At 45.3% G+C, this 11,544-nt stretch overlaps 1 protein-coding gene across 1 annotated transcript in view; it reads left to right on the forward strand.

Annotated features, from left to right (window-relative positions):
- EFHC1 (EF-hand domain (C-terminal) containing 1) overlaps positions 1 to 10,421 on the forward strand; it is a 13,771-nt gene extending 3,350 nt beyond the window's left edge. Inside the window, exons 4-11 of the mRNA XM_009888977.1 lie at positions 1,297 to 1,446; positions 3,281 to 3,473; positions 3,770 to 3,990; positions 4,784 to 4,924; positions 6,136 to 6,349; positions 6,971 to 7,118; positions 8,163 to 8,379; positions 10,350 to 10,421. Of these exons, the coding sequence (XP_009887279.1) occupies positions 1,297 to 1,446; positions 3,281 to 3,473; positions 3,770 to 3,990; positions 4,784 to 4,924; positions 6,136 to 6,349; positions 6,971 to 7,118; positions 8,163 to 8,379; positions 10,350 to 10,421 (1,356 nt within the window). The remainder of the gene's footprint in view (positions 1 to 1,296; positions 1,447 to 3,280; positions 3,474 to 3,769; positions 3,991 to 4,783; positions 4,925 to 6,135; positions 6,350 to 6,970; positions 7,119 to 8,162; positions 8,380 to 10,349) is intronic.
- The last annotated feature ends 1,123 nt before the right edge of the window (positions 10,422 to 11,544 follow it).

Genomic DNA, 11,544 nt, shown 5'->3' on the forward strand with positions numbered 1-11,544 from the left:
CTTTTTAAGAGAGCTTACTCATTGCCTGCTTTTCTATTTCTGGCTCTTTCTGTACCAGTAAATGAAATAATAACAATCCAATAACAAATAATAAAAAATACCAGTATAACAGTACCTGTTAGGTTGTCTCCAGTATAATCTCAGCCTTGGTCAACTACTATTCTTCCAAGCAATTCCCAGGAGCAGTTCAGGAGTCAGAATGCTCCAGGGACCATTCCCAATTGGTGAGTTATGTGCAGCCAACCTGTCCTGGAGGCTGAAAGAGTTTAGATGCGGGCTGTTTCTTGCCAGTTGGCTTCAGTGCCCAGGAATTTTCCCAAGCATGTGTAATGTATTGGTATATATGTGGCTGTTGAGAACATGAGGGGCCAGTTCTGCTGGAACAGGATGACTGTTAAAGTCAGTTGACATCAAATGAAGAACTGGTTCTTGTGTTTATATTGGTTGGTTGATGGAAAACATGAAATGAGCTACATGGGTCTACATCTCAAGACCACTAGTCTATTTATCATTAACTGGCATCCTCCAGACCAGAAAATAGTGAATCTGGAAGGGTGAACCTGCCTTGTGAGTCTTCAGGGTGATCTCACATGCCTGTTGGAGATGTTTGCAGCCTGAATGTTTTCATGGGCCACTTCCCAAGGCCAAAAGGGGAAGAAGTCCATTGACTTCAGAGGTTGTTTTGAGTGACTGATGCGAGTACACGAATAATACCATAGAGTTTGTTGATGCATCTGAGGTAAGCAAAAAATCTTATAAATAAACAGATTGTCCTCTTTTTTTTTGGAAAAGTACTCCCTGAAAGATGGACCGATGCTGCCACTCTGGCACGTATCCTCATGGCCTGAAGGGCCTTGGTGGGCCTGGTATGGGTAACACTAACTTCCACGGTCTGACACATTGGGAAGCCCCAGGTCTCTTGCAAATTCAGACTGACTACATCTGCAGTTATGCACTAATCTTTTTCATTTACATGAAAGAGACCAACTGACAGTTATGCTCTATTTAAAGCCCTAGGGCCAAGGAAAACTGTGCTTAAGTAAAATCTGAGTTAGGATGTTGAGGACAAGACTGCCCCAGGTAATTAAAGGGCAAGCAAAATTTAAACAGAAACATCTTGGTCATCTTCTATTGTGTTTGTTATTGCAGTAGAACTAATACTCCTGCAGCCTGGTGGTCTGTGAGGAATGAACTTGCAGTGTTCTGTCAACACTCATCTCAGCCCATTTGTAATTTCTTGTTACCTCTTACCTTCAGAACTCACAGCAGCATTAATATCTTAGATGACCTTTCTAGGTGTTCCTGGAGAGCCAGGGAATTGAACTGAACCCTCCAGAGAAAATGGTTTCCGATCCCTACACCGAACTGCGTCAGTTGCCTGTGCGCAAGTACGTCACACCATCAGATTTTGACCAACTCAAACAGTTTCTGACTTACGACAAGCAGGTGAGAGAACTGGTAGTGATTACCCACATTACAGATTATTTGTGTTATTGAAACCCAAGTTTTGCAATTCTAAAAAATCTCGGTCCACTGAACAGGCTCCAGTTTTGCTCCTTTCTTGGCTTTTGTCAGAACCAAAATCTTTTCTCTTTTTACTGGGCTTTGTGCCTTGTGAACAGCTTCTCTTTGGATTGCAGAGCCAATGCTCTAGATCCTTCATCTCTCTTGCTTACTGTTGGAGTAAGATAAGCCAGCTGCCTCAGGAAGTTAACAGACAGAATCATAGGATCATAGAATTGCTGAGGTTGGAAGGGACCTTTAAGATCATCAAGTCCAACTATCAACCTACCCTGACAAAACCACTTCTAAACCACGTCCCCACGTACCACATCTACACCTCCAGGGATAGCGAATCCACCACCTCCCTGGGCAGCCTATTCCAATGTTTAATAACCCTTTCAGTGAATTTTTTTTCCCTAATATCTAATCTAAACCTCGTCTGACATAACTTGAACCCATTTCCTCTTGTCCTATCACTTGTCACCAGGGAGAAGAGGTCAGCCCCCATCTCTCTACAACCTCCTTTCAGGTAGTTGTAGAGAGTGATAAGGTCTCCCCTCAGCCTCCTCTTCTCCAGGCTGAACAACCCCTGTTCCCTCAGTTGTTCCTCATAAGACTTGTGTTCTTATTAAGTTGCAGTTCTAATACGAATGGGCATGCTCCATCCACTCCTCTCATCCCCCAAAATATTGATGCCAGGTGCCAGAGTGGACAATTTCAGACAAACACAAATGCCACTTGGTCTGACTGAATTTTCCCTGTGCACACAGTTGACTTACACTCTCCTCCCTGCACCTCTGGATCTTCTTCTTTTCATCTAGCAACAATATAAGAATCCCTATAGACTACATCTATACTAGAAAATAAAACAGGGCCAGGGCATGACCTGTGTTCTGCATATTGTCCCTGGCCAGCTATCAATCAAACAGTTCCTGGCCATCAGCTAGGTGTTAGTACAGGTCAGGATCATATCCAGTTGCAATTTTGGATATGTTCCCCCTGTTTTGAGGGGAGCAGACAGTTTTGCTGTGTGAATGCGAGCTGGGCCATGCCTGCCATTTAACTTCCAGTTTAGCCTTACTGACTCAAGTCTGCGCTGGGCCAACTCTGCCTGCCACAGCTATCGGGCTGCCTGTTTAGGAGCTGTACCTTGGGGAACTCTCGAGCATTGCCGCGTGAAGAGTTGTATTTCTGTGGCATTACAAGATGATATTTCCACTCAACAGAAACAAGATGGGGTCTGCAGTGAATGCAGCCTCCTCAGGACTGCTGAGTGCCTTCCCCTCTGCCTTCCTCAGCATGCAAGTAGTAAAGAGTTGGCCATGAAACCTCTAAGAGGTTTAAGAGTCAAAACAAGATTCTGTCTTGCTGTGTTAAGTTTCATTATAAAAGTCACTTCCCTTAGGACTACTTCCCTACTCATCCCTGGAAAAGTATTTTCTGCTACTTTTTAGTCACTACCCCCTCTCCCCTTTTTCCTCATGCTTCCTGAACTAAGTTTCTTGTTTTAGCATAAACTATTCTCTCTCATTTGCTGCTTTCAAGGTAAGCCACGCCTGTCCACCTCTCCAGACCCCTGCTGCCCTTCCCATTCTGCCTCAGCAGCCCGTTCATCCCAGTACCCACAGTACAAGGGCTTGTTTCTTCTGTACCTGGCAGAGAAGATTGCTGAGATGCCTCTAACCACCCAACTCCTTTCAACCCACTACGCTTGGGCAAAGCATTAGTAATTCTAATCCATAGTTGTTTTCTCTGGCTCTTTTTTTCTCCACCCTAGGTCCTTCGCTTCTATGCTACATGGGATGACACTAACAGCATGTTTGGTGAGAATCGGCCTTACATCATCCATTACTACTTGGCAGATGACACAGTGGAGGTTCGGGAAGTCTACAAGAAAAATGATGGTCGAGACCCATTCCCAATACTGATAAAACGCCAGCGCTTGCCCAAAACCTTTGTGGACAAGAAAAGTAAGTTTAGATTGGCCAGCAAATCTGTCTGTGCTAAAGTGCCTCGGTGGGTAGACACATATGTGGTGGATGTGTCAGAGGTACACTGAGTCTGGAGAATTTTTGCTGAGAGCACTCCAAGTGTCATCGTTTTTTTGGCCAAAGAAGAGTTCTTTAAATGATCACTACATTCTTTATCTTTTGGGAAACAGTGGCAGGACAGCAGTACCAACAGCTTGCTTTTGTATCCTTTTTCATTACAAAATGTTAACATCTACCTGATTGATTTATTTTTCCTTTTGCTCCCTTGTCCTTAGAGACCTTCCCAAGCTGTGTTCTGGAGATCTCTGATCAGGAAGTACTTGAGTGGTACACAGCAAAAGATTTTGCTGTTGGCAAATCTACCACCCTCCTTGGACGCACCTTCTTCATCTATGATTGCGATGAGTTCACACGAAACTTCTATCGTGACAAATTTGGCATCACAGACTTCCAGCCAGTGGAAATAAAGAAGAAACCACGTGAGGAAGTTCAACAGGTACTGCAGACAATTTCTCAAAGGAAGGGATGCAACAAAGCAGTCGGTATAAGCTCTTACAGTAAAGTATAGGTTCACCTTAATAAGAACCTATAATAAACAAGTTCAGCTTAAAGAAAAGAGCAAATAACTTGAAAAAGACAAGGCAAGAATGGTCATAATTGATATTAAAATGACAGTCCTCTGAAACTGTTGGTTTCTAATACTCTAAAAGACAAAGCGCTTGCTAAGAGTGATAGAAAGAACTCTGGCCATGCCTATACTAAAAAATTAAACAGTGTCAGGCTTTGTTTTTGGCTGGGAAGCCAACAGGCGCAGTCTGGCTGCACTTATACTACTAAACTCTCCCTCACCCTCCAAAACATGGTTGCCAGATCCAAACTGCCTGCTGGGGATAGTGACAGCCTTTGTTACCTCCCAAACTGAGCCTAGGAAGGGTTTGGAGTGCTAGCTGGCCTAGACCATAAACATGATGGGGATTAGGTTAACCGTGTAACCATATAGATGATTGAGTTCCTGTGCACAGCGGGGTTTAGTTATTAGTATAGCCATAGTCTCTTTATTCAGAGAAATGATGTGGCTTTCTGAATTTCAGTTTTTCTTAATTATTTTCTATAAGTAAGGGGCCCAACACATGGCCAGGGTAGTAGCATCTCTACTGGGCAGGATGTCACAGGTATTGCTACCTGGTGACAGAAGATTTCTTTCCAAACAGTTTCTGATAAGCTGTCTTGCAAACATTGTCTTGTTCTTAGTTTCAGCTGTTTGTGCTTGATATCTCCTCTGGACGCAGGTGATTCCTCCCTATAATGGTTTTGGTGTCCTTGAAGACTCTCTTCAGAACTGCTTTTCTCTGCTTCCAAAGCCTCCCCGGAAAGATATAACTAAGATGCTAGAGAATCACCACAAGGTGCTGCGATACCAGGTGGCCCTGGTAAGTCCTTTCCTTGATATTATCGTGCTAGCTTATGTTGTCGAGTCAGAAGGATGGGAGGAACAGCCTGCTCAGAGAAGGCTGTTAGCTAATTCTCCTCTGTGCTGGTGAGAAAAGAGAGTTCCCCAAGCCAACACGAGTGCCCCTCAGGGGATGCCGTTGGGTTATTGTGTACTTGCTGTGACAATTAGTAGCATGCAAAGGTAGAAAAAAAAAAAAAACAAGGCCAGAAAGTACAAGACAGACATGCTACAAAACCACAGCCATTTATGGAAAAACTCCCACTGACATCAGCACGTGACAGATGGCCCTAACTGAAACAGCATTGCGACTGGGCACTGTGCCTCTGCCTGCCTTCAACCGCTGCCACAAGCGTGAGCTTGCTGTCTCCCCCCTGCTGGCTCCCAGCAGCTGTCCTTCTCCAGGCTCGTCTTGGCCATAGCAGCCAGCAAAGGGTTGTGCTAGCAGAGCAGCTGAGTGCCAGCGCAGGAGCCGGGGAGTCCGCGGCGACGGTGCTTTCCACCCACGACAATGGCATTCAGGCCCTGGCCTTTGTGCCAGCTTTACAGTTGGTTTATGCAAGGAGCCTCTGGCACGTCCAGCAGCAGCAATGGCATTTCCTGCGCTGCCTGGTGCCTGCCCTCTCCAAACACTCAGGGTGAATAAGGGCTGATTTCTTTTCCCTATTTTGCAGGAGTTCCTAAAGGTCACAGCTGACGAGTTCAGATCCACTTAATTTTAAACTAAGCAAGTAAACCCACTGGTGTGACAGGGGAGTGTCTTCCTGTGACTAAGAGCTGGCACTCTCTCAGGCACCCATTATAATGAAAAATATAGCTTTAATACTAAATTTTACAGCCAGGCTTTCTCTGTGATGAATCATTCCATATAGGATATTCCTTTCTTTTGGGTTACTAAGCCTGTGGAAACACTGAATATACTTGGTCACCGCAGCCCAGATTCTGCTTCTGTTAGCTTGACTAGAGCAAGTAACCTTTGAAATTCAAACACTTAACGCTGTCTAGGGCTTTGTTACACTATGTCAGCATATCTGTAGCTTTTGGCCTACATCAAGCACTTTGGTTAGTCAGCTCTAAAAAAAGCTATGAACCCTGGATGCTTATGAGTGGGTTACTAGGTGCTCCTGAGCACCCCAGGAAGGAAAAACCCGGTTGAAATGTTCTTTTCCAAAGCCACTACCTTTCCTCTAGGAATCACCAAACCCCGAGGACAGAAAGCGCCGTTTCATCCTCTCTTACTTCCTCTCCAATGACATGATCAGCATCTATGAACCCCCAGTCCGTAACTCTGGCATCATTGGAGGCAAATACTTAGGAAAGACCAGAGTTGCCAAACCAGGCTCTACAACAGAGAATCCCACGTACTATGAGCCCTCTGACCTCACCATCGGTTCTACAATTGAAGGTAAAATCCAGCCTGGACTGATAATACTCTCTGAGCATTGGTTTTCAGTGCCTGCTCTGATACATCATTTATTGCACAAACGGTGCATATACCTTTCTTCCCTTGAGAGATCTATTCCCTCTGGCTCTCATCACATTTGAGTTTCCAGATCACCAGCTGGTGTGCATTGATATAACTCTGTTACTGTCATGTTTGGACCTCTGACATAATTAGGAAAAGAGCTCCGTTCTCCATAGTATGTGTTCAGTTTACATTTTGGGACCGGCCAGGATTCACAGGGTTAAAGCTTTGCCAGATGACTACCAGCAGCAAAGGCCATAAATCTATCCTGTAAGGAAAATAAATGTAATACTGAAATATTTAGAAACACACCAGTGCTAGTGGGGGAGTTATTGTAGGTCCAAGCACAGGGCTTTTGCTGGCAGCAGCTGCTTTTCTTGCAGCAAAACTCCCTTTAAATTAGTGAAACTATTCTCACTTCAAGGACTGAAATAAATAGCAGAGCACGCTCTAACCTGAGCCCAGCCACAAGAGAGAAACTGTGCTCTCTCCTGGATGATGAAGTGACCTACCGATGCTGAAAGGCAAGTAACACTGCTTTCTTTAATTCCCCTTCCCCAGTGTTTGGCCACAGGTTTGTTATCACTGACGCTGATGAATATGTGCTTAATTATATGGAAAGCAATGCAGAGAGTTTCCCTGCGGCAACACTGCAGTCCCTGAGAGATCATTTTCGCCCACGGCAGGTGGTAAAGGAGACTGGCAACAGGTAGGCTTCAAAGGATGGGGTTGTGGAGCCAAATAAGACTCAGGGTTGACAGCTAAGGGCATTTCCAGCAGCCTCCATGGGCTCCAGCCTGCTATCTAATGGCTGCTCAGCTGATTAATCAGCTCCAAGAGCCTGTGTCTGGACACGTATAGTCAGGGTCAGATGTGTGTAATGTAACGTTGTGGCTGCTGCTGACCCGAAAACCTTGTGGGACAGCTGTGGCTCAGCAGCAGAGATACTTTCACCTTAAAGGACACAGTCATCTTTTCCCAAAAGAATCACAGAATCATAGAATTGTCTAGGTTGGAAGAGACCCTTGGGATCATCGAGTCCAACCATCTACCCTACTCTACAAAGTTCTCCCCTACACCATATCCCCCAACACCACATCTAAACAGCTCTTAAACACATCCAAGGATGGTGACTCAACCACCTCCCTGGGCAGCCTATTCCCTAAAAGACAGCAGTTAACTCTAACAAATGCTGCTGTTGTATCTGTTGTATCTGCATGAGCCACGAGATAGTTGCAGGCTCAGGGGAGGGTTGGTGGAGTCTCTTTTCATTTGCTCTGGCTTTGCTTATCAGCCCATCAGAGCCTAGACCACATCCTCTTTTTCAGCTGTCTGGACCCATTTTAGGTGACCCAGTAACAACCCTATTACTTCACATGAGACTTTAGAGTCAGTTAGTGTCATGGTAGTTCAGGGGCTCTGCTTGAAATTAGAATTGCATACAGTTCCTGGGACTGTATGGAGCTCACAAGGAAATGCTCCTTGTCCCAGAGCACTTGCAGACAAAAGGTGCATGGGGGAAATGTCCTGCAAAGGGAAAATAGTTTATGCAATGCTCCAAGATGAAGACTGAGCTTCATCTCCAAGTCCAAACTGAGATGAGCTTGCCACAAAAACCAAGCCCCCCAAAAGCCCGCTGTCTCTTCAGAAGTACAGTCTGGCCAGGCATGGTGGGAAACCAGCATACAAGTGTCATAGTAAGGCTGCCAGAAGTAGCTTTTACTTGAAGTTCCATTCTTCCTTTCTTCTACAGTGACATCCCCACACTTGGGACCAGCAAGCAGGAACTGGATGAATTAATTGCCCAGGTTCAGGAAGAGCTGAAGCTCCATAAGTACTTGAACAACAAGGACATTCAGGAGGCGTTTCTTCAGTGCGATGAGGATGGTTCTGGCATCTTGGAGAAAGCAAAATTTTTAGCCCTTTGTGACAGCTTGAGTGTGCCAACCAATGCCTTTCTGGTTAACAAGGTCAGAAGGAAGGGGTGCTGTGCATATTGAATTTCTCTCCTGTAGCTCTTCCAAAAGAGCTCTTCTACAAACCAACCTTAGCCAGGCGAGAACAAAAGCTGCTCTACCCTACGAAGGGGAACAGCTTCAAGAAAAGGGCAAGAGAGACCCAGCTCAGAAAGGCCTCTGAGCTGTTGGACCGAGCTGTCTTAAAGGAGGAGATAATAATTGCTGTAAAGGAAAGACGCGTTACCCCGGTTGTCCCCCAAATGAACAGCCGAGTGTTTGGCTGCACTGTTACGTGGAGCCTGAAAATGCCTGCTGGCCCAGGTCTCAGAGATGAGCAGGAGAAGTTGTATATCATGATAGAGATCAGGCACAGGCTACAGCAGAGCTGCTGAGTGCCTGTCATGACTTAAGCACACCTGGGCTTGAGTCGAGATGACGCTGAGGTGCTCAGGGAATCAGCCTTAGGAAAGCTTAGACGCATTCTGGATTTAACAGCAACTGAACTGAAGATTTGAGAACTAAGTATTGTACCAAAAAATAATAATAAAAAAAAAGAAATTAGAATCATAAGCACTTGGTTAACATCACAAAAACATAGGCTTGCTGGGCACTATGAGCAACAGCACGTGGAGATCACAGGTTGCATAGCAGAAAATGTGAAGGCAAACTGAAGAGAAAAACTCGTATAGTAGGGATGGAGGATCCTTTCAGGAATATGCCTGGCAAGGATGCGTTCTTAGCATAACGTGGTACACAGCAGATTAGTGGCCAATAAAGGCAGACTCAGAGAGTCTAGAAACCAGAGGGAGTATTTCCTTTGCTAAAAAAAACCCAAAACATTTTCTAAACCAGCCAACTGTGAGCATCACAGCTGTGGTTAGAAAGGTGTGCCGGCAGTGTATTTATGTCTCTGTGCACTGAAAAAAGGCCTTTGACCAGCACCCAGGGCTTGTGCTGTACTAGAGTTCATCGGGGACCACTCTGCCCTGAGGAATTTACAATGTGGTGACAGTCCTTCCTGCTCCCACTCGGAGAATGGGAGATGAAGTGACGTGCCCAAGAGCATGTGGGGAACTTGTGACAATTGAGGCTGAACCCCCCCACGTTTGAATCCCCATCTAATACCTAATCACTAAAAGCATCCCTCTTTTCTCTTGAAATCTTAATAATAGTGTGCACAGAGCCCTCAGAAGTGTGGCGGTGCTATAAATTAAACATATGGCAGATGATAGTTAACTACTGTCTGGATTGGAGAGGAGCACAGCTGTCAGTCACACAAGAGCAACCCTAGTCAATCTGTCTCCAGGCGACAAGGGGAAGAAGAATCCTTTCAAGGAACTGTGATATTAGACCTTTTCCATCTCCCTGGGTGTCAGAAGGAGATTAGTTATGCAATTAAAGAAACAAAAACCCTCTTTCTTCCCCTTAAGCATACAAAGGCTATAGCTCTGTAACACAATGCAGGGTCAGGCATGGATACCAGAGCTGGCTCATTAGCATGGCTGTCGCTGAGCTCGATTATCTGTGCCTCCACTTTATGCCATGTGCATGCACCAAAGCAACACCAGCGAACAGTAACTGTTCAGATATGCTGTGTCTCGTCCCCCCACCCGTCCCGTCCCGTCCCCCCCTTTTTGGCAGGGATTTATGTGGGGTTTCTGAAAGATTTCCTATGGCCTATGTCAGTCTGTGGCCATGCTTTATTTTTTGTGGCTATTTTTTCTTGTGGTGATACTCAAAAGGCAATCAGGATTAAACTCAAACACTTTAATTCTTCTGCTTGCATAGATTAGTGTCACCTATAAGCATTCAAGCTTACCTGTGCTTCAGGACTACTGAGGTGGTAAGCTCTTCCACACAGGGGAATCAGATCTTCTGCTCTGTCACACGAGGAGTACTTCTGGGCACTTTCCCCTAAAAAGAAATATTTGTAGCTTCTTCCAGCTCTTTATGGTGTTTGTTTGTTGTTTTTTTTCCCCCAGCTGATTAACCTGTGTTCATGTGGAGAAGACAAGATAAACTACCATGACTTCCTTAGAGCCTTCCCCTCGTGATCTTCACCCAGAAGTTGAAGCACAAGACCAGCAATAAAATTCTTGGCTGAGCTGACTTTAAGACACTTTACCTCAAAAAGGATGCTCTAGTCTTCCCCTTTGCTTCGCACGCTTTCTCCCTCCCCTCCTCACCCAGAGCCAGCTGATTTCACCCTCACTTTGTTCACTTTTTTCCTTCCCTAACCTCTCCCTGCCCTTTCAGCTATCACCCAACTCAACCTCACAACTGCTGGATATTGAAATGAAACTTGCAGGAGAAAAAACTTCAGAGAACCAAAGCCAAGTTCTCCTGTTGATCTCTCAACTTTTTCATGCAGTACAGTGAGGCTCGCTAGAGCTAAAGCCCTCTAAAGCCTGGAGTGATAACCACTTTAGATTTCTCTTACAGAGTCGAAAGGGGCATTTTACCTTCAAGCAGCAAAGACTGCCACTTTAAATCGTTATTTGCATTGCGAGAAGATCTCGGAGCCCTGCCATGGACCATGATAAACTCAGGCTTGCTGGTCTGAATGTAAGCAAGTCATGCATGGCTGCTGTAAAAGTGTTAATAAATATGCTTTAAATAGAAGTACCTCAATGGCTGGAATACCTAAGGATTAAAGCGAGGGGGAAAAACTCCTCAAAACTGTGATTTGTGGTTTATTTGAAAGGGAGGGGTGAGTTTAGCTCTCACATAGCTGTGGAGATAGCGGGGGCCTGTACACAAATTGCTGACAGCAGCTTTGCATTTTTTATCAAAAGGTTGGGAGAGTGGTTTTAAGGCTGAGATACTATCTAAACCCATCTTATGCAACCTGCCATCTTACCAGACAGGTCCAATGAAAGGGGAAAACTAGCAATCAGCGTAGCAGGAGAGTTGTGACACTTGTGCTCCACTTCCAGTTACACTGCTCATCTCTGCACGAAGGTAAACGTGGCAGGGACCTTCTCACCTGCCAAGTATTGCCATTGAGCAGGCATGAAAGGCAGCTACCGTGCACACACAGCAGAGGACAAAGCTCTTCGGAACAAAATGCTGATTTAAATCAGCTTTTGTGCTGTGGATTCCCACTTCCCCTCAGACAGCTGAGAGTCTCCACATGACAGCTCCCTCCCGCCTGTTCGGAAAGGTCACCGCTCTTCC

Source organism: Charadrius vociferus, unplaced genomic scaffold (assembly GCF_000708025.1).
Source record: "Charadrius vociferus isolate BGI_N301 unplaced genomic scaffold, ASM70802v2 scaffold317, whole genome shotgun sequence".
In the NCBI taxonomy this organism is placed as follows: domain Eukaryota; kingdom Metazoa; phylum Chordata; class Aves; order Charadriiformes; family Charadriidae; genus Charadrius; species Charadrius vociferus.